The sequence below is a fragment of the Vipera ursinii genome (assembly GCF_947247035.1).
Source record: "Vipera ursinii genome assembly, chromosome: 4".
Lineage (NCBI taxonomy): Eukaryota > Metazoa > Chordata > Lepidosauria > Squamata > Viperidae > Vipera > Vipera ursinii.
In genome coordinates, this window is record NC_139514.1 from 798,497 (window position 1) to 822,715 (window position 24,219).

At 52.9% G+C, this 24,219-nt stretch overlaps 1 protein-coding gene across 1 annotated transcript in view; it reads left to right on the forward strand.

The window, feature by feature from the left end:
* Positions 1 to 24,219, forward strand: part of NUP98 (nucleoporin 98 and 96 precursor) — a 48,026-nt gene that overhangs the window by 5,160 nt on the left and 18,647 nt on the right. Inside the window, exons 2-20 of the mRNA XM_083362377.1 lie at positions 651 to 753; positions 1,715 to 1,816; positions 1,912 to 2,091; positions 3,773 to 3,912; positions 5,318 to 5,425; positions 6,204 to 6,387; positions 6,787 to 6,944; positions 7,782 to 7,919; positions 9,062 to 9,146; positions 11,610 to 11,702; positions 12,643 to 12,780; positions 12,965 to 13,098; positions 15,183 to 15,370; positions 17,207 to 17,323; positions 18,949 to 19,244; positions 21,344 to 21,457; positions 22,343 to 22,481; positions 23,070 to 23,247; positions 23,628 to 23,792. Coding sequence (XP_083218503.1) covers positions 678 to 753; positions 1,715 to 1,816; positions 1,912 to 2,091; positions 3,773 to 3,912; positions 5,318 to 5,425; positions 6,204 to 6,387; positions 6,787 to 6,944; positions 7,782 to 7,919; positions 9,062 to 9,146; positions 11,610 to 11,702; positions 12,643 to 12,780; positions 12,965 to 13,098; positions 15,183 to 15,370; positions 17,207 to 17,323; positions 18,949 to 19,244; positions 21,344 to 21,457; positions 22,343 to 22,481; positions 23,070 to 23,247; positions 23,628 to 23,792 — 2,733 coding nt within the window. The 5' untranslated portion in view covers positions 651 to 677. The remainder of the gene's footprint in view (positions 1 to 650; positions 754 to 1,714; positions 1,817 to 1,911; positions 2,092 to 3,772; positions 3,913 to 5,317; positions 5,426 to 6,203; positions 6,388 to 6,786; positions 6,945 to 7,781; positions 7,920 to 9,061; positions 9,147 to 11,609; positions 11,703 to 12,642; positions 12,781 to 12,964; positions 13,099 to 15,182; positions 15,371 to 17,206; positions 17,324 to 18,948; positions 19,245 to 21,343; positions 21,458 to 22,342; positions 22,482 to 23,069; positions 23,248 to 23,627; positions 23,793 to 24,219) is intronic.

Here is a 24,219-nt window from a genome sequence, read left to right on the forward strand (position 1 = left end):
CTAAGTACTTGATAAGCTGGTGGTAAATCAGCATTCCGGTTGACTGACAAGGGGCTGTTTCCCAGGCTTCAATCGTTCCCTGGCTGTTATTATGCCTGCTCGTCCAACAATCTCAGTGGCTGCAAAACTGAATGTCTATCCTTGTTTAATGCACTGTGAGGCTATCAATTTCATGCTCATAATTTACAACAATTTCTTTTATTTTTAATAATAGTACCCTATGATGTTTATTTCCAAGACCCTCAGAGGTCTGTTACTTTATGCTTTCGTGAATCTGAGCCAGACATAGGTTGAACAATTTTGTCCTCTCAAGTAGCATTTTCCTCTTATATTTGAAGACATCCAACATTTTTTTTAATCCATCTTGTTTCAATGCATGGATCTGTACTCATGACATTAAACCGTAGTTTTCTTACATGGCCCAATTTTCTGACTTCAAAAGGTATGCTAAAATATAAACTAACCACATAGCCAAGGCTGGCACCATGCCCTCGGTTGAAATGTGATCAGCTCATAACTCTTGCCATTGATAGCAAGATGACTGATTATTAATTTGCTAGTTTATCAACTTCTGGTGGGGGGGGGAAGCCTAACAGAAACTCCTAAAATCTGAGTTTGTCTAAAGTTTTTATTTCTTTTTTCTTTTCTAGGTATTGAGACATTGAAATAACTTCAATATGTTTAATAAATCTTTTGGAACGCCTTTTGGCAGCAACGCAGGGGGATTTGGAACAACTTTGACTTTCGGACAGAGTGAGTGATCGAGAAAGCAGGGATGGTTTTGGCCTAGATGAGCAATTTCAGGCAGAAATCTTTTACCTCCCAGTAAGCTCCCCCTTTGAACCCACACCCAATGACGGGCTGAGGTTTTAATCTCCTCTCCTCTCCGATGGAAAGGCTTAAACAACATATTTTAAATTTTAGTAGTATGTGATCTTTGTGAACCGCATAGAGAACAACGTTACTTGGCAGTCTTGCATAGAATGTGGAACATTTTCTTTACAGGCAGTCCTCGACTTGAGACAGTATGTTTAGTGACCATCTCAAGTGATAATGGCATTGAATAAAAGTGACTTACGTCCATTTTTCAGACTTAATGATTGCTGAAGCATCCCTGTGGTCTCGTGATCAAAATTCAGATGCTTGGCAACTGACTCGTATTTATGACGGGTTGCGATGTCCCGGGTAGGGTGGGGGGTGTCACCTGATCCCCTTTTGCAACTTTCTGACAAGCAAAGTCAACGAGGGAAGCCAGATTCCCTTAGCAGCCGTATTACTGACTTAACAACTGCAGTATGTCATTTAACAACAAGCCAGGCAGATCACAAAATGGAGCCAAACTCACTTCGCAGCTGAGTCTCGCTTAGCAACGGAGGTTTTGGCCTCCATTGAGGTTATAAGTTGAGGACTACATGTATAACGTGAACATGGACGGGATGGGACTGAGCTAAAAGCTTTTTGTTTAACGTTCTGTTTTTTTTAATGCGGTAAGCTCTCCAAAGGTTTGCTCGTTTTAATTATCGCATAATTATCGCTGGAGCTTCAGTGTTCAGCAAGACGTGGTTTGCAAAACCACGTGCTGTTTCAAAAAAAAAAAAGGCACCGTAATTCGGCCTGAACGCTCAGCTGTGGCCACGGCAGCAGCTGCACTCCAACCCTTTGGTGAGCTCAGAGGCTCCCAGCCCACCCCAACCCCCCTCTTCCTGCCTTGCAGACACTGGCTTTGGGACAACCAGCGGAGGAGCCTTCGGGGCATCGGCCTTCGGATCCAACAACAATGCCGGAGGACTCTTTGGCAGCACTCAGACCAAGCCAGGTACAGATCTGCCCCCCACCCACCCCCGCCTGTTGTGCCCCCTGCCCCCCTTCTCCTCCGGGGTGCCTGATCAGAGGGCTTCTCTTTGGTTGCAGGAGGGCTCTTCGGGGCGAGCACCTTCAGCCAGCCAGCCACCTCGTCCACTAATACCGGTTTTAGTTTCGGCACGTCAACCGGAACTTCCAGCGGCCTGTTTGGCACCACGAGCACTGGGGGAGGCCTCTTCTCAACCCAGCCCAATGCCTTCGCCCAGAGCAAGCCGGTGGGGTTTGGCAGTGAGTATGGCTGTCTCCCTCTCAAGTAGCTGGGAAGTGCCACGTGCACGGTGCCGTTTCCCGCTTTGCCTCCCTGAGCGGAAGGGGCCTCTCTTCCAAATCCTGAAAAACACTCCTGGGCATCTCCTGGGTCCCGTTGACAAAGCGAGGTTTGTGAGGTTCACAGAGGTGGTGCCAGGCGCAAGGAACTAGGACAAAACCAACACTGCGAGCTGATCAGAGAAGCGGCTTCGTTGCCTATTGCGCCTGTTTACAAGAACCTCCCCAGACTGGACTCCGCTCTCTTGGGAACAACCATACAGTATAAAGGATTTTTGGGGAGGGGGGGTCAGGTCTCCCTCGCTTCCTCCCCTGCAAGGATTCCCAGCTAGCCAGTCTCTCCACACACCCCCTCCCCCACTCTGGCTGCAGATTCCGTCCCATCCTGATTGGAAGCCCAGCCTCCTAACTCTAGTAAAATAAAAATAGATGAACCGGCGCGTGAACGGAAGAAACCTGTTTGGTCGAGGAGTCAAAATCAGCGTGGTTAGAAATATAATCTGAAATGTTGTAAAACTCCCATCCTCCTCCTCCTCCTCTCCTGCTTTTGATCCCCATGGTGAGGTTCAGCCTCCTGCTGAATTGTCCTTTAGCTCTGTCGATGCTCTTTCGGCCAGCAGGTGAGGAGGACTCTGTTAAATTGGTCACAGACCTTGACCTTGATCAGATGTATAACATGACAAGAGAAAATAATTATAACCTGCTCCTGTCCTGTTTTTAAGGCCAGCTTTAGTGGAGTACACACAGCAAAGGCACCGCCTCTTCTGTCAGTATTGTAATTGAGTATAAGCTGAAACGTGCCCTGAAGTATTTCAGCTTGTCTATAATATCTTCACAAAGTTCATACTGATGCAAAGTGGCTTGGGTTTGAAAAACGTGCATTGTTCAACTGATAGCCTTAAAGGTTAACTAAAAAGTGGGGACAGGGACTTCAGGGCATTAACCAGCCCCACAGCTCCTGTGTTCTAAAACTCTCGGGGATTGGGTTTAAAAAAAAAAAGATTTCAGGATTTAGAACAGGGCTGTTCATTGCCTTCACTCAGAATGCAGTTTCCCAGAAGTTTGGATAGATTGAGGGAAGGGGTAGGTCAGGCCTGCCCTTGCGCAAAGAATCAGTTCAGACCTTTGCTGAGAGCCAGTGGTCTTTCTCTGCAGCCTGGGCGGGACAAAGGGTCAGCAGGGGGAGAAATAAAACACCCGTCTCTCCCTTTTCCGCCCCGTTCTCTTTGGCCCAAAGAACCGGCGGTGTCTACATCCTCCAAGGAGACTTTTTGGAAGGCAGAATCCCCTGCTGGAACTCGTAGCAAAAATGGAAGCTCCTGTATGGAACCACCTTCCTTCCTTGACTCCGTGCAGAGGACAGAGGAAGTGGTTCTCTTCCCCACCCCCAGGCTCACTCCGGAGCTTTTTGTGAACTGCACAAAGGCTGTGTTCTCGGTCCCAACTGTGGAAGACAAACGGGCAAGGAAATGGCCTCCGTCCCTGAATACGCATCCTTGTCCATGCTGGCCCAGAACCCAGTGCTCCTTAAATGAAAACGTTCTCCCTGCTTTCTATCGGATATTCGTTGCGTGAGACAAAGTCCAGTTTTATCCTTGATATGTTTGGACGTGGCTTTTATTTTATTTTATTTTTTTTACAGATTTTGGGACAAGCACCAGCAGCGGAGGGTTGTTTGGCACCACTAACACAACCTCCAACCCATTTGGGGGCACATCTGGCTCCCTTTTCGGGTCAACAAGCTTTTCCACTGTCCCTACTGGCACCACCATTAAATTCAACGTAAGCCCTGTTCACCTGCGCAGATTTCCTGCGGTTCACGTCACCCTTCTGAACGCTACGTCTGAATGCCTTTCACTGCCCTCGATAAGAGAACAAGGCTTCATATTCATTACGATTCCCGTGAAGCTGACTCTCCTCTCTCAGTCCTTCCGTATGGGCCGGCATAACAAGATTTAATTTAGGGATAGGAAGTTCTTGTCAAGATACCTTGCAGGAACGTATGCTGGGGAATCTGGATTAATTTGGCCGCTCTGGAGAAGCTGATAATGTTCTATATAGTTCTATTTGTGTGTGAATTATTTGAAGGAGGGAGTGCCAGAATAACGGCTGTGCTTCTCACTGTGGGGTCCTTGGTGCTCTCTGAATTTGGTGGTTCTCTTCCAGACATTTCATGACCCAATTAGGGAACCTTGTCAGTAGAGGAAGTGCGGGCTTTTCTCTCTCTGTTTACACGGTAACGGCTTGTCCTGTCCGTGTTGGGAGTTTTTCAAAGGCTTGTTAATAGGGCTGTTGTTTACTGCTTGATTGTTGGTCTAGTATTAATTTTGACGTTGATCTCTGCTTAGATGGGTAATTGTTGGCGAGGGGGCAAGCCACTGCATAAAAACAGAGCACAAGCCCCCTCCCTTCTAGTACCGAAGATGTTACCTAGTTGGGTAATGAAACGTTTGCAAGAAAACCACCAAACTCAGAGAGCACCAAGGGCCCCATCGTTCAACCCTGAGCTGCGAATACGAATACGCTGCTGATTTCTTGAAGAATGGCTGTGACACTATGACCAAATGTTCCTCATGAGTGGAAACTCACACCTCAAACCAGGCAGTTCTCTGAGTAAGATGTTGGAAAGCTGCCGCTGGCTAGGATAGATGGCCCTGAGTCCGGTGCCCGCCCGCCCCATCTCCTGCCTCACCCTCTGGTGAGAAGGAGGCAGGGGGGGTGCGCCATTGGCGCTGCTTTAGGAAGGGCAGGTGCCCCTTTAAGGGGTGGACGGAATCGCCATCCTTGAGCGTTCTGTAGCAGTTGATGAAGTAGTAGAAGATGGCCCGATCGGCTAAAAGGGGGCTCTTCGGCCTCTGCAGAGGGGGGAGCTGGACCTTCCCTGCTCACATTCCGTCTGAAATGGCAGCAGAGGCAGCCACAGCGGCGAAGGCTGCCTTCCAGGTAGGCAGAGCAGAGCCAAAGCCAGAGCCCAGCGTAGGCAAGGAGAGGGCGAGACCTACCGTGCAGGGCAAATTCAGTCAACCTCAAGAGAGGCGGCCTGCCCGTTGGCGGGTACCGTAGCAGGATTTCCTGGGTCTCGGATCCAGCCCTCGGAGCCCACTTGCAAGCCCCCGAGGCACCCTCGGAGCCTGGCTTCTTCCCGGACTCGCGTCTCCAGCCAGTGCGTTTGTCCTTTTCCTTCCAGGCACCCACCGGTACGGATACCATGGTCAAGTCTGGCGTCAGCACCAACATCAGCACCAAGCATCAGTGCATCACTGCTATGAAGGAGTACGAAAGCAAGTCGCTGGAGGTCAGTCTGGGCTGTGGGCCTGGGGTTGCCCTAGTGAAGAGGGGAAGGCGCCGGAGGGCAGGTCAAGGAGCAAGGGATGGAACCTAAGCCAGGAGAGAGATCCAGCCCAGAGCTAAGGAGGAATTTCCTGACAGGGAGGAACGGAAGTTGCCTCCAGAGGTTGTGGCTGCTCCATCGCTGGAGGCTTTTAAGAGGAGGTTGGACAATCGTTTGTCTGGAATGGTAGAGAGTCTCCTGCCTGAGCAGGGGCTTGGACTGAATGACCTCCAAGGTCCCTTCCAGCCCTGTGATTCTATGATCCACCCTTCTTAAAACTGGGGAATTCTGGGAGATCCAGCCTGGAAATAGGGAGGGATTTCCTGACAGTGAGAACAATTAACCAGTGGAATGGCTCGCCTCCAGAGGTTCTGGGTGCTCCCATCACTGGAGGTTTTCAAGAAGAGATTGGACAGCCGTTTGTCTGGAATGTTGTAGGGGTTGGACTAGAGGACCTCCAAGGTCCCTTCCAATTCTGGTGTTCTCTGTTCTGCTTGAATGAAGCCCAGTTGGAGGGATTCGCATAACTCTTCCATCTCGTTCTAGCTTAGTTGCGCCTTTGCCCGGTGTCAGAACAGCCAGGCAGGGTAGGGAGCCCTTCCCTTTGAGAGCAGCACCCCCTTCCCCCCCTTTCCAGGAGCCTCCACCCACCCACAATCAAAGGCTGCCTCTCCTGTTTTTGGAAAGCCAGAGCGTGGGGAAGGTGATCCTCTGCATGCTCATTAAATGTTTCTCTGATCAGGAGCTTCGCTTGGAAGACTATCAGGCCAACAGGAAAGGCCCCTCCAACCCAGTGGGAGCAGGGGCTACCCCAGGCTTGTTTGGATCGTCCACCGCTGCGTCCAGCACAGCCACAGGACTCTTTGGCTCCTCCACCACCAACACAGGCTTTTCGTACGGGGCAAATAAAACCGCATTTGGAGCCAGTAAGTATCCACAGGCTGGTCTTGCTCTGGCCAAGCTGGTCAAAAAACCGCTATCGTCTTTAGTGCGGTGGCTGCTGCGGTCTCTGGGCTGCAGTTTCCCAACCTAGGCCACTTTAAGACGGGTGGACTTCAACTCCCAGAAGGCTGGGGGATTCTGGGAGTTGAAGTCCACCCGTCTTAAAGTGGCCCAGGTTCCCCGACGTGAAGTGTATCCTTTGATCGGTGTATCCATGGTGTGTCCTCCCAAACCACCAGATAGTTTCGTCCAGCAGCTTCAGGCAGAGGGGAGAGCGACCAAGCGGCGCTGCCATTTGAAGCACGCCCCCTCTGGGTGCTTTGAACTCAAGAGCTGGTTCCAGGAGAGGATGGTAACAGAGGGACGTCGTCTCTGTGTTGCAGGTACCACCGGTTTTGGCACAGGGACCGGAAGTCTCTTCGGCTCGACTCCGACGCCCAGCCTCTTCAACAAACCTTTTGGTCAGCCCACCACAGCCCAGAACACGGGCTTTTCGTTCACCAACACCAGCACCCTCGGACAGCCGAACACGAACACGATGGTGAGGGGTGGGGGTGTCGCAATCCGGAAAGCTCTTAGCTGTGGTATGAGACACGCCTTTCTGGGACAGGCCCATCGCAACTTTTGTTGAACTCTTGAGGGGTCGTTCAGACCCTCACGTTGGCACTCAGTCATGGCACAGCTAGTAGAGACCGATAGGAGAGGATATTTGATGTTCTCTGAGCTGGGCGGTTTCCTTGCAGACATTTCGTGACCCAACTAGGGAACATCGTCAGTGCTAGAAGGGAGGAGGAGGAAGAGGAGGACTGTGGGGTCCTTGGTGCTCTCTGAGCCTGGTGGTTCTCTTGCAGATGTTTCATGACCCAACTATGGAACATCGTCAGTGCTAAGGATGTTCCCTAGTTGGGTTATAAAATAATTGCAAGAAAACCACCAGGCTCAGAGAGCACCAAGGCCCTTCTTCTCTCCACAATGCCCTTCCCCTCTAGTGGGGATGAGGTTGCCTGGCTGGGTCATGAAACTTCTGCAAGAAAACCGCCCAGCTCAGGGAGCGCCTAGGGCTCACAGTTCAGCCCTGAGCCTTTGGACAGCCCTCGGTCTGAAATGGTGTAAAGTCTCCTGCTTAACGCAGGGAGTCGGCCTCGGCCTCTGAGGTCCCTTCCGCTTTGTTCTTCCGTCAATCCTTCCTTAGCTCTGCTCCTGCCCAGCTCGGCTGAATCAGCTCCAGCCCCAGCAGAGTTCGTTTCTCTGGCGGTTTTTCCTGCCCCCCCCTTTCCTGCTTAGCTTTTGCAAAGGATCTCTGTCTCTCTCTCTCTCACACACACACACACACTCACAGTCACACGCTCTCCTCCTCAACCCTCCCTGTCCTTGGCAGGGCTTGTTTGGAGCGGCCCAGCCCACGCAGACGGGAGGCCTCTTCGGCACAGCGGCCAACACCAACACCGCAGCTGCCTTCGGGACAGGAACCGGAATCTTTGGACAGCCCAACACCGGCTTCGGGGTCGGTGGCTCGGTAGGTGGATTGACCTTCGGCTCTGGGTGTGGGGGGGGGGAAGGGAAACTGCGGGCAAGCCGGTCTTTATCCCCTGCCAGGGTCACCCGTGACGGTGGTCCAGGTTAGCCGAGGACCCTCCCGTCGGGGCACTGAGGGCAGGAAGCATCCTTGCCTGCAACTCAAGAAGCAGCCGTCGCAAAAGGAGCCCTGGGAAGCGCCTCTCTCTCTGCTCCGGTCCCAGATCCCAGGAGGCTGTTTTGGGGATCACAGGGGGTCTTCGACTTACAGCCATTCATTTAGCGGCCATTCAGATTCGCAACAGCACCTGAAAAAAGTGACTTAGCCCCGTTTTTTTTTTCACCCTTTACGGCCACGGCAGCGTTCCTCCCCCAGGATCAGGCGATCAGAATTCGGACCCTTGGCAACCGACTCATATTGATGACGGTCACAGCGTCTCCGGGGGGGGTGTCACGTGATCCCCCTTTGAGACCTTCTGATGAGGGAAGCCAGATTCACTTAACGTCCTTGTCACTAACTTAGCAGCTGCAGTGATTTCCCTTAACAACTGTAGCAAGGGAGGTCATAAAATGGGACAAAACTGTCTCACTTGGCAACAGAAACGTTGCGTTCAATTGTGGCCGTAGGTCGAGGACTGTCTATCCCTGTGATCTTCCTGGAATCTGTCCCTGGGGGCGCTCTCTAGGGAATCTGCCGGTCAGGCCCCTCCTGGCAGCAATCCACCTCTTAAGAAGAAATCCTTTCTCCAGCTGAAAGGAAAAGATCTGTCCTGGCTTCACACACACACACACACACACACACACACACACACACAGAGAGAGAGAGAGAGCGAGGACTGGATTCCCAGCTAGGACAAGGCCGTGTGCCTCCCCCTGCAAAGGGCACCTCCTCTTGGGAGCTGGGCCTGCACTGGCCCAAGACTGGACCCTCCTCTCTGCCTGCCTCCGGCCTCGGGCAGCCCTGGGAGTTTTTCTGCGCGAGGAAAGGGCAGCGGCTGGGTGGGGCGGCAGGAGAGAGGGAAAAATTTTTGCCACCTTTCCCGATTGCGTGTCGCCCACTAATTGCAAAAAAAAAAAAAAAAAAAAGACCTGGGTGCCTGCGTTTTTGTGAAAGTCACTCCGGTCTCTATTTTTCCTTTTCAGTCCCTCTTCAGTAACAAGCCCGCTGGCTTCGGCACCACCACCACCAGCGCCCCCTCTTTTGGGACCACAACCACCGGACTTTTTGGTAAGCGACGAAACGGCGCTCTCCGGACGCCCTTCGGCCCGTTGTGTGTTTTGCCAGCTGGAAGGCAGAGGCAGAACTGGGGCGAAGCTGGGGCGGTGCCAACTTCGCCCCCCGTGGACTTCCAACTCCCAGAATTCCGGAGCCAGCCAGGAAATCCACCGGTTGCAAAGGTGCCATCCTGGCTGGCTCCGGAATTCTGGGAATTGAAGTCCTCAGGCGGTAAAGTTGACACAGTTGCCCACCCCCGAACTGAAGGGTCCCTGGTCCCCGAGGGTCACCTGATCTGGAGAGGCTGGGGTCGAGAATGGGGGCGGGGGCTCTGGTCACCCCTCTCCTTTCCCCAACCTGGGCTGTGTGAGCTCGTTCAGTCTCTCCCCGCCCCTTGTGGGCTAACGATGTGGGCAGCTGTATAGCGACATAACAAGGTAGTCCTCGACTTAACGAGAGTTTGCTTAGCGACCGAAGTTACGAAGGAAGGCACTGAAAAAATCGACTTGGGACCGTTTTTCACACTTAAGACCTTTGCAGCCTCCCCAGGGTCGCATGACCGGAATTCAGGCGCCTGGCAATCGACTCGTATTTATGACCGTGGCTGTGTCCAAGTGTGTGTGTGTGTGTCACGTGATCCCCTTTTGCGACCTTCTGACGAGCAAAGTCAACGGGGGAATCCAGATTCGCATAACAACCCGTGTTGTTAATTTATCAGTCGCAGCGATTCACTTAATAACGACGGCAAGGAAGGTTGCAAAATGGGGCAAAACCCACGTAACAACTCTCTCGCTTAGCATCAGACATTTCGTGCCCTCTCTGTGGGCACACGCGCCGTGGCCCCAGACCCGCCCACCCCCACGGCCCCCTCCTCACCAGCAGCCCCCCCTCGAGGAGAGTCGCCCCCGAGCGCAGCCTGCATGGAGCAGCGCAGCCAAGGACATGGCAGCCGAGCAGCAGGGACAAGACTTCGCCCCGCACCCATCACGCGCGGTTGATGCTGCGGGGCGTGGGCGGAGGGCGTGGCTGCCACGGCGCTGCTGGGCCGCCTGGGTGAACTGCGGCAGGCCACGGAGGCAGTGGGTGGCCACACGGGTCGGGGGCGGGCAGGGGGGCAGTTTGTGGGCACTCGGTCTCTAAACGTTTCGCCCTCACTGGGCTAGGGGGTCCCTGCCGGGTGCCAGGCCATCCGTGCGCCCTCTTCTCTGTGCCCAGGGCTGCAAGGGTGGCACTCGCAGCCGCCAGGCAGGGTAGAACTCACACTTGGTGGGATCCCAGGTTAAATGTCTTTCCCTGAACTTAACGGGCGCAAGCACAATTAAAGTTTCAAGGAGTCCTAGACTGACAGCAGCGGACCACTGGGAGACCCCACCCGATTTTATGATATATTTTTTTATGGCAGTCATTCGGGGAACGGCACCGTCGTTTCCCCCAAAGGATCGGTTTTGCCGGAAACGGGAAGTAAACACTAGAAACCAGGGGGGGGGGAAATCAAAATCCTAGTTGCGTGACCGCAGGATGCTACAGACAGCCATAAAGGTGAATCAGTTGCCAAGTGCCATCGTATAACCAGGGTGTGTGTGTGTGTGTGTGTTTATATGTGTGGGCATATGCGGCTGTTATAACTTTGAAATCGGGTCTTAACTAGCCCAGAGGGGGCGCATCCATTGTACCCCTCAAACGATTGATAAGTGACCAGTTGTAAGTCAAGGACTACGTATATAGGTGATACAGGTCATCGATGACTTATTAGAGCAGGGGTCCTCAACCTTGGCCACTTTAAGACTTGTGGACTTCAACTCCCAGAATTCCTCAGCCAGCGTCAGACCACCCTGTCGTTATGAAAAATACGTCAGTCGTCTGGTTGAGAGTGCTGCCAATTCCAAGATGCGGCTAGCCGATGTGACGGCTGCTGGGAAGGCGACCTGGAGTGTCAAGAACCGTAGGGGGGGGGGGTCAGATGGGCTCAAGAGGAGGTGAAGACCTTGGACAGATCCCAAGAGGGATCTCTGTGAACCATGAGTAGTTTGCCGCAGATTGTCCCCCTGATAAGGAACGTACCCTCCTCGTGTTTGAGCCAAGGGTCCCGAGTTGTCATATGCGAGCCCCGTGGACAGCAACTTGTCCACGAATCGTGTCAGGCGCTAAGCCCTTCTTAGGCCCCTCCAGTAGTAAGTAATCCAAAATCCCTGGAACAGGAACTGTAACTGGATCCAATTGTTGTCTCCCACACCAGTTACAGAAATTCTTCCGTGTGGGATCCTAAATCTTGATTAGTTGCGGGCCTTCTTGAAGCCTGAATCGCGGTTCCCCTTTTCATCGTGCTGAAAATTGCACCCGAGGCCGGCCGCGTTCCTGGGGGCCAGTGGCAGCCCTGGGGCCTCAGAAGAAGCCTCGGCCAAACCTGGCTTGCTTTTCTACCAGCCAAGAGGCTGAAGCTCAGCGAAAGCCACTGACTCTGACCTTCTCCCCTAGGGTTCAATGCAAACGCCACCGGAAACAGCCTCTTTGGGAACAAGCCGGCGACCGGGGCTCTGGGTGCAGGCCTCGGGGCAGGATTTGGGACAGGTAAGATTGGGGAGCTATCAGCCCCGGAGGGTTTAACCTTCATTCCTTCCCTGGAACGTTCGGCCAGGAATCGGGGCGCCCCAGAGCCAAGCACAGTAATCGTGAAACTCCGCTAGCCTCAGGCCATCGCAGCTCCTGAACAATTCTCACAGGGAGCGCTAACGCCCAGATGACTGCGAGGAACGTAAACCCTTCCGTCCTCCGCCCTTCAGTCAGAACCGAAGAAGCTGCTTGGTTGAGAAGCAAAGCGTCTTCAGGGAGAAACAAAGGAAGTCCAGCTGCCTCTTGAAAAAGCAGTTTGGGATGAACTACGGACTAGATGACTGAGAATCGCAACAGACATTTGCTCCCATTCTTAATTTTGTTCCGTTTTCCTGAAAGGGAGAGATTAAAAAACCAGTTTCTGTCACCAAAGCGTTATTTCCATCTTGCCCCCAACAATCTGGGCCCTTGTTTTAAACCGGCCTCAGGAGGCCGAGTGAAGAGCAAGAGCACTTAGGCTCATATTCCGCTTCACGGTGCTTTACAGGCCCTCTCTAAGCGGTTTGCAGAGTCGGCCTGTTGCCCCCAACAACCTGGCTCCTCGTTTTACTGACCTCGGAAGGATGGTGGAAGGCTGAGGGCAACCTTGATCCGGTCAGGATCGAACTCCAGCTTATGGGCAGAGTCAGCCTGCAATACCACATTTTAACCACTGCACCCCCGGTGGTGATACAACGGATGAAGAAGGTTGCTAAGTTTAACTTCTTTTTAAAAAGAAGTCCGACCAAACCAGCATTGGCCGGTGGAAGCATTTTTCCAGGAGCATCTTAAGACACACACAGACGCGCACTGTTCTTCTCTCCGGGCTGTTTGAGGAGGCTCTGAAGGCCTCGGCCATCGCTGGTTGATCACGGTTGCTTTCCCCCCACCCTTCCCTTTTCCTCCCCTCCTCCTGCAGCCCTCAGTGCAGGTCAGAATTCGCTGTTTGGGAGCACGCAGCCCAAGTTGGGCACGCTGGGGACAGGAGCCTTCGGTGCCACTGGATTTAACACCTCAACCGCCACACTGGGCTTTGGAGCGCCACAGCCTGCCGTGGGTAAGTTGCCTGTGCCCCCAGTAGGGCAACCTCCGCACCTCCTGGCAGGCTGGAAGTTGCCAGCCATTTATCTGCCCTCCTGCCAACTCTGTCGGTCTCTGCAGCTGTCCGAGGAGGCTGCCTTTGCCCCGTGCCCTTGAGCGGCATCCGGCGGACTCATCCTTGCCCTCCTTTTTCCCCTCAGCTCTGACGGATCCCAACGCTTCCGCGGCCCAGCAGGCCGTTCTGCAGCAGCACCTCAACAGCTTGACCTACTCGCCCTTCGGGGACTCGCCGCTCTTCCGAAACCCCATGTCCGACCCGAAGAAGAAGGAGGAGGTGAGGCCAGGAGGGGCTTATCCCTGGGAAGACGGCCGAGGTGGAAAGCAAGAGGGCTGGCGTCGGGTGGGCCCGCCTGGCAACTTTTTGGAAGGGGTGGGGGCAGTTCTGGCCGTTGTTGCCTTCGCACAGGCAGGCCGGGATGGCACAGAGGCCTTTCCAGCCCATCATGGCAGGGAACCAAACGTGGCTGGATGTAAACACTATCCATGTATTTCTCTCACTCCTGTTCCCCCTTTTTGAACTGCCCATCTCCCTCAGAGGGGGAATGGGGGCTGCGTGCAATAAAATCTTAGAACAGAAGAAACAGTGCATAAAAATTCAAGATTCAGAAGGAGTCAGGGGCATTTAAACGCTGCTGGACGTAGTTAAAAGTGAGGGTGGGGCTCTCGAGGCACCAGTCAGCCCCATAGCTGCCTGCTCTTCTGGGCTCCCCATGCGAGCCTACAGAGCCATGTGGAAGGCCCGGAGAGTGGGGGCCTGCCTCATCTTGGGGGGGGGCAGAATACTCCACAGGACAAGGGCGATGGCAGAGAAAGTTCTTCCTGGGCCTCCCAGTCGGAGTTTTCTTACAACTAAGCGTGTCTTCGAAAAGGGACGTGGCTCTTGGCCGCTAAAGTGCCACGGGCTGCTGTCTGCAGGGGCGTCACCTTTGGCCAGTGTCAGAGCCAGAGCCCGGAGCTCCCGGCAGCAAAATGCTTGAAATAGCAGCAGGTGGAAGGAGGGCTTGTGGGCAGGAGACAATACCCGAGTGAGCAGGAACTCCTGAAGCCCAGGCTTGCGTCAAGGGCAGCTGCCCCTTGGCGTCCGTTGTCTTACGGAAAAGGAAGATCCTTGGGGGAGGGATACAAATTAGGGAGATGGGTGGGTGGATAAATAGACAGGAAGGGAGGGAGGTAAAGTTAGATGTGTCAGATTGCAGAGAGAAAAAGATGGAGGGACAGAGAGATGTTTGATAGAAAATAGAAAGGCCATCGTCCTCGTCCTTTTAGCCATGACCTCTCCACTGCAGGATGGAAGCCTCTTCTGCATCTTTCCAACCTCTTTGGTCCTGGGCTTTCTTCTGTCGCTCCATCTTGTTTTAGGACACTTTTGGGATCCATTCTGTGACCGCCTTGGTCCATCCGTTCTTCTGGCTGTGTGACCAGCCCGTTTCCATGTCAATTCTTTTACCCTCTTGATGGCATGGCGTACTTCCCTTTGTTCTCTAGTCCAGAGGCCCCCAGCCTTTCGGGCACCAGGGACCCGTTCCGTGGAGAGAGGTTTTCCCACGGACCGGAGGGGGCCTGGTGGTGTGTGCTGCCTGCACCCCCCAGACGGGGCTTTTCTTGTTTCTGAGGCCCGGTTGCTGCCCTGCCACGGACCGGGGGTTGGGGGACCCCTGCTCTCATCCATTGCAGGCCTTTTTACCTTATCTTGTGATGCCAAGATAGGTAGGTAGGTCAGGCATGTCAAACTCGTGACATCATGTGAGGTCGTGTGACATATCAGGACTTCTCCCCCATTGCCGGCAATGGGGAGAGTGCGGCTTCGGTGTGACACATCTGGCCCGTGGGCCAGCAGTTTGACATGCCTGAGATAGATAGATAGATAGATGGATGGATGGATGGATAGATAGATAGATAGATAGATAGATAGATAGATAGATAGATAGATAGATAGATGATAGATAGATGATAGATAGATAGATAGATAGATAGATAGATAGATAGATAGATAGACAGACAGACAGACAGACAGACAGACAGACAGACACAGACGAGATAGATGATAGATAAATTGGATGAATGGATAGGTAGGTAGGTAGGTAGACAGACAGACAGACAGATATGGATATAGATAGATATGGATGGATATAGTTAGATAGATATGGATGGAGATAGATAGAAGAGAAAGAAAAAGAAAGAAAGAAAGTCGGAATGGAACGATGGCTTCTTGTGTTGCAGGGCTGAGCAGTGAGTCGGCCCTTTAACCCACCCACCCACCCCTGCGGAGGGCCCGGCCCAGCCAGCGTGAACAATTCGTCCCGAGTTGGAGGGGACATCCCCTCATCCCCACCTGGTAACGTTTGTTCCTCCTTCCAGAGGCTGAAGCCGACCAACCCGGCGGCCCAGAAGGCACTGACCACGCCCACACATTACAAGCTGACTCCCCGCCCGGCAACCCGCGTGCGCCCCAAGGCTTTGCAGACCAGCGGCTCCTCCAAATCCCACCTTTTCGATGGTCTGGACGACGACGAGCCCTCCCTGACCAATGGCGCCTTCATGCCCAAGTTAGTAGCCCTCTCACTTGGCACCCCCCTCGGGTTCTTCTTCAGGGTCCCCTGTTATTGTAGGCCAAGGGTCTTCAGACATGGCCCTTTGATGCCTTGTGGACTTCAACTCCCAGAATCCCTCAGCCACTGTGGCCATTGAGAATTCTGGGAGTTGAGGTCCACAGGCCTGGAAATTGCCAAGGTAAACAGAGCCTACACCCACCCCAAGCATAAGGTTCGGCCTAAGACCTCCTTCAGAGGTGTGGTGAGGATAACTCCCATAATTCCCAGCCAGAACTGCCCGTGATGTTCAGGAGTTGTGGATTTGGATGTATTTGGAAGCCCCCATCAAGAGAAAGCAAGATTAGACTGGGATTTACTGCTAAGCTTGTAAGCCACCCTGAGTCTTCGGAGAAGGGCAGGATATAAATATAATAAAAATAAAATAAATAAAAAATAAATTTAATTCATTTAGAGTCTTCTTGGATGCCTTAACACAGGGGATTTCAAACTTGGCCCTTTGATGCCTTGTGGACTTCAACTCCCAGAATGCCTCAGCCAGGGGTCACGCGTGCCTGGCTGAGGAATTCTGGGACTTGAAGTCCACAAGGCATCAAAGGGCCAAGTTTGAAGACCCCTGTTGTAGATCGTGGGCGTCCAACCAGGGTAACTTTTAAGACCTGAGGACTTCAACTCCCAGAATTCCCCAGCGAGCTACGCTGGGGAATTCTGGGAATTGAAGTCCACAGGTCTTAAAAGTTGCTACGGTTGGATTACCCTTATGGTAGACTGAGATTGTGCTAAACCATCTGCCTTTGAATCCCAGGTGTGGACGATTCCTTTCATTTCACTCAGTAACTCTTCAAAGAGTTTTCTCAGGCTTCACGCCTGATCCTAGAAGAGCTGTTGCAGCCGTCCCCCTGGGTTTGTTTACAGAAGCCAGAAATTCTCGGTTGATGGGACACGGCGAAGTCTTCTGCGCCACCTTCTCATTCGCTTATGGAACTCCGTCCCTTGGGATGTCCTGGGAAGATCCAGCTGAAGTTGAGCTGGCAGGCCTCCCCCTTTCTCTCCTGTGCTTAATCTGTTGCTCACGTTGGAAGAGAGGAATTGAGGCCCTTGGTGCTCTCCGAGCTGGGTTGTCTTCTCGCAGACATCTCATGACCCAACTAGCTCAGGGGTCTGCAACCTTGAGAACTTTAAGACCTGGGGACTTCAGCTCCCAGAATTCTGGGAGCTGAATCCACAAGCCTTAAAAGTTGTCAAGGTTGCAGACCCCTGAGCTAGGTAACATCATCAGCACTGTGGATGCTCCCTGGTTGACTCAGGAGCCATTTGTCTGAAATGGTGTATAGGGTTTCCTGCCCGAGCAGGGGGTTGGACTAGATGACCTCCAAGGTCCCTTCCAACTGCATTATTATTATTATTATTATTATTATTATTATTATTATTATTATTATTATTATTATTATTATTATTATTATTATTATTATTATTACAACGTCCACAGGTAAACCACCCAGCTCAGAGAGCAACAAAGGACCTCACAGTCCTCCTCCTCCCCCTCCCTTGTAGCCCTGATGATGTTCTCTAGTTGGGTCCTGAAAGGTCTCCAAGAAAACCACCCAACTCGGAGAACATCCAGGGCCCCACCGTTCAACCCCGAGCTACAAAGATTCTCATCTATCCGGACATTCTCCTCCTTTACACCTGCCACCTTCTACCAAAACAGAGCCACAAGATCGGTGACCTCAGCAGGAATTGAGCGCAAAGGGGAGATGAGACCCTGGCAGGGGGCTTTTCCCTGGCTTGGCCTCCCAGGATAATTTCACGGGGTGTCTCTCTCTCCTCCAGGAAGAGCATTAAGAAGCTGGTTTTGAAGAACCTCAACAGCAGCAGCCTCTTCTCTCCTGGCAGTGCCGAAGTGGATGACGTTGCCTCGCCTTCCATCTATCCTGAGAATGGGGATCGGTACGTCTGCCCGCCCCCAGTCTCTGCCCGGTTCCTTTATGTCTCAAGCAGAAGCCCTCTTTTTAAAATAGTCCTAGCTGCACTTTAGCCATATGCAGTCCTCCTAGCCGAGGGCTAGGCAACCTGGGCTCTTTTAGGACTGGTGGACTTCAACTCCCAGAATTCCTGAGCCAGCCATGCTGAGGGGAAAGGGAGAGGTTTCCAAGCTGAGCCATGCTGGCTCAGGAATCCTGGGAGTTGAAGTCATGAAGGGGCCAAAGTTCCTCCATGCTGGCTGAGGAATTCTGGGAGTTGAAGTCCACGAGGCATGAAGGGGCCATAGTTTCCCCCATGCTGGCTCAGGAATTGTGGGAGTTGAAGTCCACCAGTCATGAAAGAGCCAAGGTTGCCTACCCCTGGCTAGCTATAAAGCTGCCACCTAAGGGAACCGTCTTATCCCCATCACATCAGCCCATCCCACCTGTCGGGCAGGGAAGGCATGTTGCAGACCCCGCCAGTTAAAGAATTGTGACTGGTGGGATCCCAGGAAATGGTCTTCTCTGCCCCGTCCCCTCTTTTATGGAATATCCTCCCGTCCCCCCGAAGGTGAGGCAGACCCCTGCTACTCTCCTGGCCTTCTTCTGAAAAGGGGTTAAGACACAGCTCTGCGACCTCGGGTGGGGAGCCCGTGGGGCAGAGGGTGCCCTGAAGGCTTTCTCCCTGCCTTTTAATTCACTTTACTGTTGAATGTGAACTATCCTTGCCTCTCTCTTAAGTGTTTTATATATATATATATAGTTTTTATGCTTTAATCCAGTGTTTCTCAACCTCGATAGCTTTAAGATGGGTGGGCCTCCACTCCCAGAATTCTTCAGCCAGCATGGCTAGCTAGGGACCTCTGGGAGTCGAAGCCCACCCATCTTAAAGCCTCCAAGGTTCAGAAAAACTATGTTAATGTTTTATTCGCACACTGCCCAGAGCCCTCTATGTGGGGGATAGGCGGTTTCTGAATTTATTTATTTATTAAGAAAACTGATGTGGCTGCCCCACTTGGGTGGCTCACAGAAATAAACCCCAATGCAAAACCCAGTGACACCACCCCGGATAAAATAAATAAGGGCAAGGCCGGCTGGACTGCGCTCCTTTGGCAGGAGGAGTTGCATCCAGTTCTAATGGAAGGCCGCTGACCCTGAGCCCGTGGTCTCCATTCTGGACATTCCCCACCGTGACTGGGTTGAATGGGCTCAGAATGTCACAGCCACTGCCAGATGGGAACTGGGAACTGTGTGTTCTCCAGGGCAAAGCAGCCAATAAAAGCAGATTACATAACTTAGGGAGATGGATCTACACCAGGGGTATCCAAACTTGGCAACTTGAAGACCTGTGGACTTCAACTGGACTTCAACTCCCAGAATCCTGGGAGTTGAAGTCCGCAGGTCTTCAAGTTGCCAAGTTTGGATACCCCTGGTGTAGATCCATCTCTTACGCTGCAGATATGCCACCCTGTAAAAGAGGCATCGCCCAGGACTGAAAACCCGGGCCAGAGAAATCCGTTCCCTTCCTCATGTGAGACGCGGCAGAGTGACTTCCTGTAGCCATGATGGTCTCCCTCTGGCTGCTCACCTTTAACCGAGTCTCCTCTTTAGGTCGCTTAATGAGAACCACCGGCCGGATGACGAGCAGGAAGATGAAAGCTACTCCCGGGAAATGTCCATGTTCTTAGCCAACTCCATCGCCAAGCCCCTCCCCCAGACTCCAGAGAGCGCCCCGCACAAGCACCACAGCAACAGCGTGGACGACACCCTCATAGCCCTGAATGTGCGGCCGGCGCTGCGCAACGGCCTGGAAAACAGCACGGAGGAAGCTTCCTACCACGAGGATTCCCTGCAGGAGGAGCCGGACAAGGAGAGCGAAGAGCAGCTCTACCCCACCCATCCCGCAGGTGAGGTCGGCGTCCTCACAGGCATCGGCTTGCTGCCCCCAGCCTCGGTCACCCAGCTGGAGTGTTAATTATTTCTTTATTTTTTTATCCCACCTTTATTATCTCTTTTAAAACAATTCAAGGCAGCATAACATATTTAATATTTCTTCCTCTTATTTTTCTCACAACAATAACAAGAGCCTTGTGAGATGGGTTGGGCTGAGAGAGAGAGGGACTGGCAAAAGTCACCCAGTTGGCTTTCGTGCCTAAGGCGGGACTAGAACTCACCGTCTCCTGGCGACTGGCCCAAAGTCACCCAGTTGGCTTTCGTGCCTAAGGCGGGACTAGAACTCACCGTCTCCTGGCGACTGGCCCAAAGTCACCCAGTTGGCTTTCGTGCCTAAGGCGGGACTAGAACTCACCGTCTCCTGGCGACTGGCCCAAAGTCACCCAGTTGGCTTTCGTGCCTAAGGCGGGACTAGAACTCACCGTCTCCTGGCGACTGGCCCAAAGTCACCCAGTTGGTTTTCGTGCCTAAGGCGGGACTAGAACTCACCGTCTCCTGTTGATTGGCCCAATGTCACCCAGCTGGCTTTCGTGCCTAACAAGGAACTAGAACTCCCCGTCTCCTGGTGATTGGCCCAAAGTCACCCAGCTGGCTTTCCTGTCTAAGGCGGGACTAGAACTCACCGTCTCCTGGCGACTGGCCCAAAGTCACCCAGTTGGCTTTCGTGCCTAAGGCGGGACTAGAACTCACCGTCTCCTGGCGACTGGCCCAAAGTCACCCAGTTGGCTTTCATGCCTAAGGCGGGACTAGAACTCACCGTCTCGTGGCTTCTAGCCTGGTTCCTTAACTACCAGACCAAACTGGTGTTTACTGGAATGAAAATTAGGCATTCCGGGACGCAGTCCTTGGCCTTGTCCTCCCCTGTGGCTCCCCTCGTCCTTGTTTGGATGGTGCCCCAAACGACTCGGCTGGCATTCTAAAAACTTAAGCCAAGTTGTGGTTCGTGGCCCAAATCTCCGCCGTCTCTTCCAAAAGACCAAAAAACACCAGGGAAATTTCAGATCTTCCTTTTAAAAAAAAAAAGGCATGTCCGGATCACCGAGCTGGGGCTGTCAGAAGGCCAGTTTCCCTTACTGGCACCCAGCGGGTGAATTCGTCCTAGTCCTGGAAAATGCCCTCCTCCCTGGGCCCCTTCCGGGCTCCCCCCCCAGCACTGTAGCAGAATCTGGGCCAGCAGGTGATCTGAGCGGAAGGCGGCCTTTGAATCGGGTGCGCTCCTTATAAGCACCACGGCCATCCTTGTGGGCTTGGAGTCAAAATGCACAAAATGCTTAACTTGACTCTGCTGGTCTCTCTCTCTCTCTCTCTCTCACACACACACACACAAAGACACCAACAAAAGAGAAGCAATTGTTTACCTATTTATTACATACAATGGTGAAGTTGTTATCCCTTCAGCTGAGTCAGACTCTTCCAGGGGTAAGCAACCTTGGCTCTTTTATGACTCGTGGACTTCAACTCCCAGAATTCCTCAGCTACCACGGGGAAACTATGGCCCCTTCATGACTGGTGGACTTCAACTCCCAGAATTCCTCAGCCAGCATGGGGGAACTTTGGCCCCATCATGACTTCTGGACTTCAACTCCCAGAATTCCTCAGCCAGCCTGGCTCAGTTTGGAAACCTCTCCCTTTCCCCTCAGCATGTCTGGCTCAGGAATTCTGGGAGTTGAAGTCCACGAGTCATAAAAGAGCCGAGGTTGCCCACCCCTGTGTCTTGGCGATCCGTCATTCTGTGCACCAGCTGGGGCCGGATCTGGTGGTGCTGTTATTACATGTAAAGAATTACATAGTTATTTTTAAAAAATACAGTCGGGTCTGGTGCTATGTATGAAATGGAAGTAAAACAAGCTCATTTTCAGAGTCTGGCTTTGGGGAATTGTAGTTGGGCGTTGGTGAACACCGGTCTACACCCAAAACGTTTTCTTTTGCATCATGGGTTCTCCATCTCTGCCTTACAGGCATGTTCCGTGTTTTGCTAATGTACTCAGAGACCGCATTGCTGTGTGCGGCTTTGGGGGGGGGGGACCCTCACTCAGATTTTTATTTTTCCCAGGAATTGTCTTGACCCGAGTTGGCTACTACACCATTCCCTCCCTGGAGGAGTTGGCCAAAATGACCGATGATCAAGGAGAATGCTTCGTGACCGATTTCACCATCGGCCGTAAAGGTGAATAGACGGGGCCGGCTTCTGCCAGCTCATCTGTTGCTCTGGCTGGGACTCCCGGCTAAGACTGGCTCACACTTACGACCGTCACAGAGTCCCCTGGGGGTCACGCGATCCCCTTACAAGCAAAGTCAACGAGGAAGTTGTATTCACTTAGCAGCCGTGTTGCTAACTTAACAGCTGCAGGGATTCCCTTAACATCCGGGGCAAGAAAGGTCGTAAAATGGGGCAGAACTCATTTAACAACTGCCTCGCTTAGCAACAAAAATTTTGGGTTCACTAGTGGCCATAAGTCGGGGACTGCCTGTATTGAACATTAGACCGTTTGCCTTTCAAGGTTGATGCAGGTTTTTTCACATCCCCCCCCCCCCCCGGAATTGGCAATCTCCTAAAGTCTGAAGCCCACTGATTCTTCCCTGGAATAAAGGAGGGGGACACACACACCCGTTCTCCCTAGAATCCTGAGAGGGGGGAAATGGCACCCTTAAGAAATCCACAACACACACACACATACACACAAGTTGTTTTCCTAGGCAAGATCTTTGGGGCACCTGTAGAGCCAGCGTATGGCTGATGTTTGTGTGCCAGGCGAAAGAGAATCCAGGCCATTCGTAAGGTCGAATAAACCACCTTTGCATTTATTCAGATCTGCCGGTCAACTGACGGCGCAAATTGGCACTGAGGGTCAGCGGAATTCCCCGGCCGGAAGCGGGTGGGGGAGGGCCCGGCTTGGCAACACAGCGATTGTAAATGGAGGAGACAGGTTTAGCTCAGCCTGCCCTTCCCCTGCGTTTTGTGGGTTTCTCTCTCCCCCTCCCCCTTGTGGAGTGGCTTCCCCACAGGGGCCCAGGGTGGGCGCTTAACGGGGGGAGCCTCTCTCCTCCGTAGGCTACGGCTCCATCTACTTCGAGGGCGAGGTCAGCCTGACCAACCTGAACCTGGACGAGATCGTGCACATCCGCAGGAAAGAGGTCATCGTCTACCCGGACGATGAATTGAAGCCCCCCATCGGGGAGGGCCTGAACAGGTGAGGCCGGAAACCCTTTCATTCATTCATTCATCCCCTTTTATCGCATCGCCATCTGCCCACCTCGCCATCGGGCGACTCCAGGCGGCTCACAGCAAGATGAAAATGACAGTATAAAGCACGTAAAATGATTTAATATTAAGGTGACCAGATACCTAATGGAGATAGCAGCGTGCACAGGCTCCTGACTTACAGCCATCCACTTAGTGACCATTCAAGGTTACAATAGCACCGAGTAAAGTAACCAGTGACAGTGTTCCTAACGCAACCACTGCAGTCATTCGCTTAACAACCGTGGCAAGAACGTCATAAAAAGTGGGAAAACTCGCGCTTAGCAGCGTACATTTTGGCTCAGGAGGTGAAGCCTCTTAATCCGCCAACCATGCTGGAGATGGATAGATGGGACCAAGGGATGCAAACATTGGGTGTTTTTGCTTTGACGTGCCTTTTATCCTGATATGTGTCTTAACACCAGCTAGGATAGACTATGCCACACTGTTGTACGCACACGCACACACACACGCACACACACACACCCCTCTTAGATGTCTTCATTTCAGGCCTCCCACTTCCTCCTCTTTCGAGCAGGAGAGCCGAAGTCACCTTAGACGGAGTTTGGCCCACGGACAAAACCTCGCGTTGCTTGATCAAGAGCCCAGAGCGGCTGGCGGAGATGAACTACGAGGGCCGGCTGGAAGCCGTCTCTCGGAAGCAGGGAGCCCAGTTTAAGGAGTACCGCCCCGAAACTGGTTCGTGGGTATTCAAGGTAACCCCCTCTTCCGCCAGGCAGGTCGAGAGCCTGGGGCCGTCAGGGTCCCTGTTCTTTTTTAGAAAGCCAGCAGGAGCGCCCCGGTCACCTTTGAAAACGCGCATTTTGGGGTGCCCGAAGAGGAGAGAGGGGTTTGCGAAGAGGAGGAGGAGGCCGGTAGGGCCCTTGGTGCTCTCTGACCTTGGGGTTTTTCCTGCAAGCGTTTCCCTAGCCAGATAGGTTAAGGTGGGTGCTGTGATAAGGCTAGCAAGGACCCCTGTTGCTGTTTGCTGTTAAGAGAATCTTCAGAGGGCAGGAAATAACGGGCAGGGCATTGTATTCACTTGGTACTCAACAATCTTCTGGTATTGTAAAATGCAGCTTTTTCCTCCGTCCAGGTGGCCCACTTCTCGAAGTACGGCCTGCAGGATTCCGATGAGGAAGAGGAGGACAACCTGGCCAAAGTGGAGGCCAAGAAATTAAAAACTGCTCAGGTGCCCCTGCCGGGCCAGCCGATGTCGCACCAAATGGCTGCCGCTGGGAAGCTGGCACCTCCCCACAAGGTAGGAAAGCAATAAGCGCCCTCTTGAAATAAGTCCTGCAGAGGGCAAAGTATGCCAAGATGAACAAGTTGGAAATGGGTTCTCTGGGGAACGTCCTGTCACTCCCCCCCCCCCCGCAACCTTGCACGCCAAAGGGCATTTGATGGGGTTCCCAGCCCCACCCCAGAGACTGGAGGCAAGACGACGAAATTGACCGCCACACCCAGCACCTTTTGTAAAAGGTGCGGCTGATGCACTATTGGGACGCCTTCATCCCCCTTTCCACACACTCCTCAGCTGAACGGGACCTTGACATTCAGATGGACGAAGGGGACTGTCAGGCCTGCCCCGATCCAATCCCTTAGGAGAGAAACGCCTTCGACTCCCTTTGGTTAAAGCAAAGGGTTCTTCCGCTAGGGATGTTGGTTGCCGAGCCAGCTCTGAAATT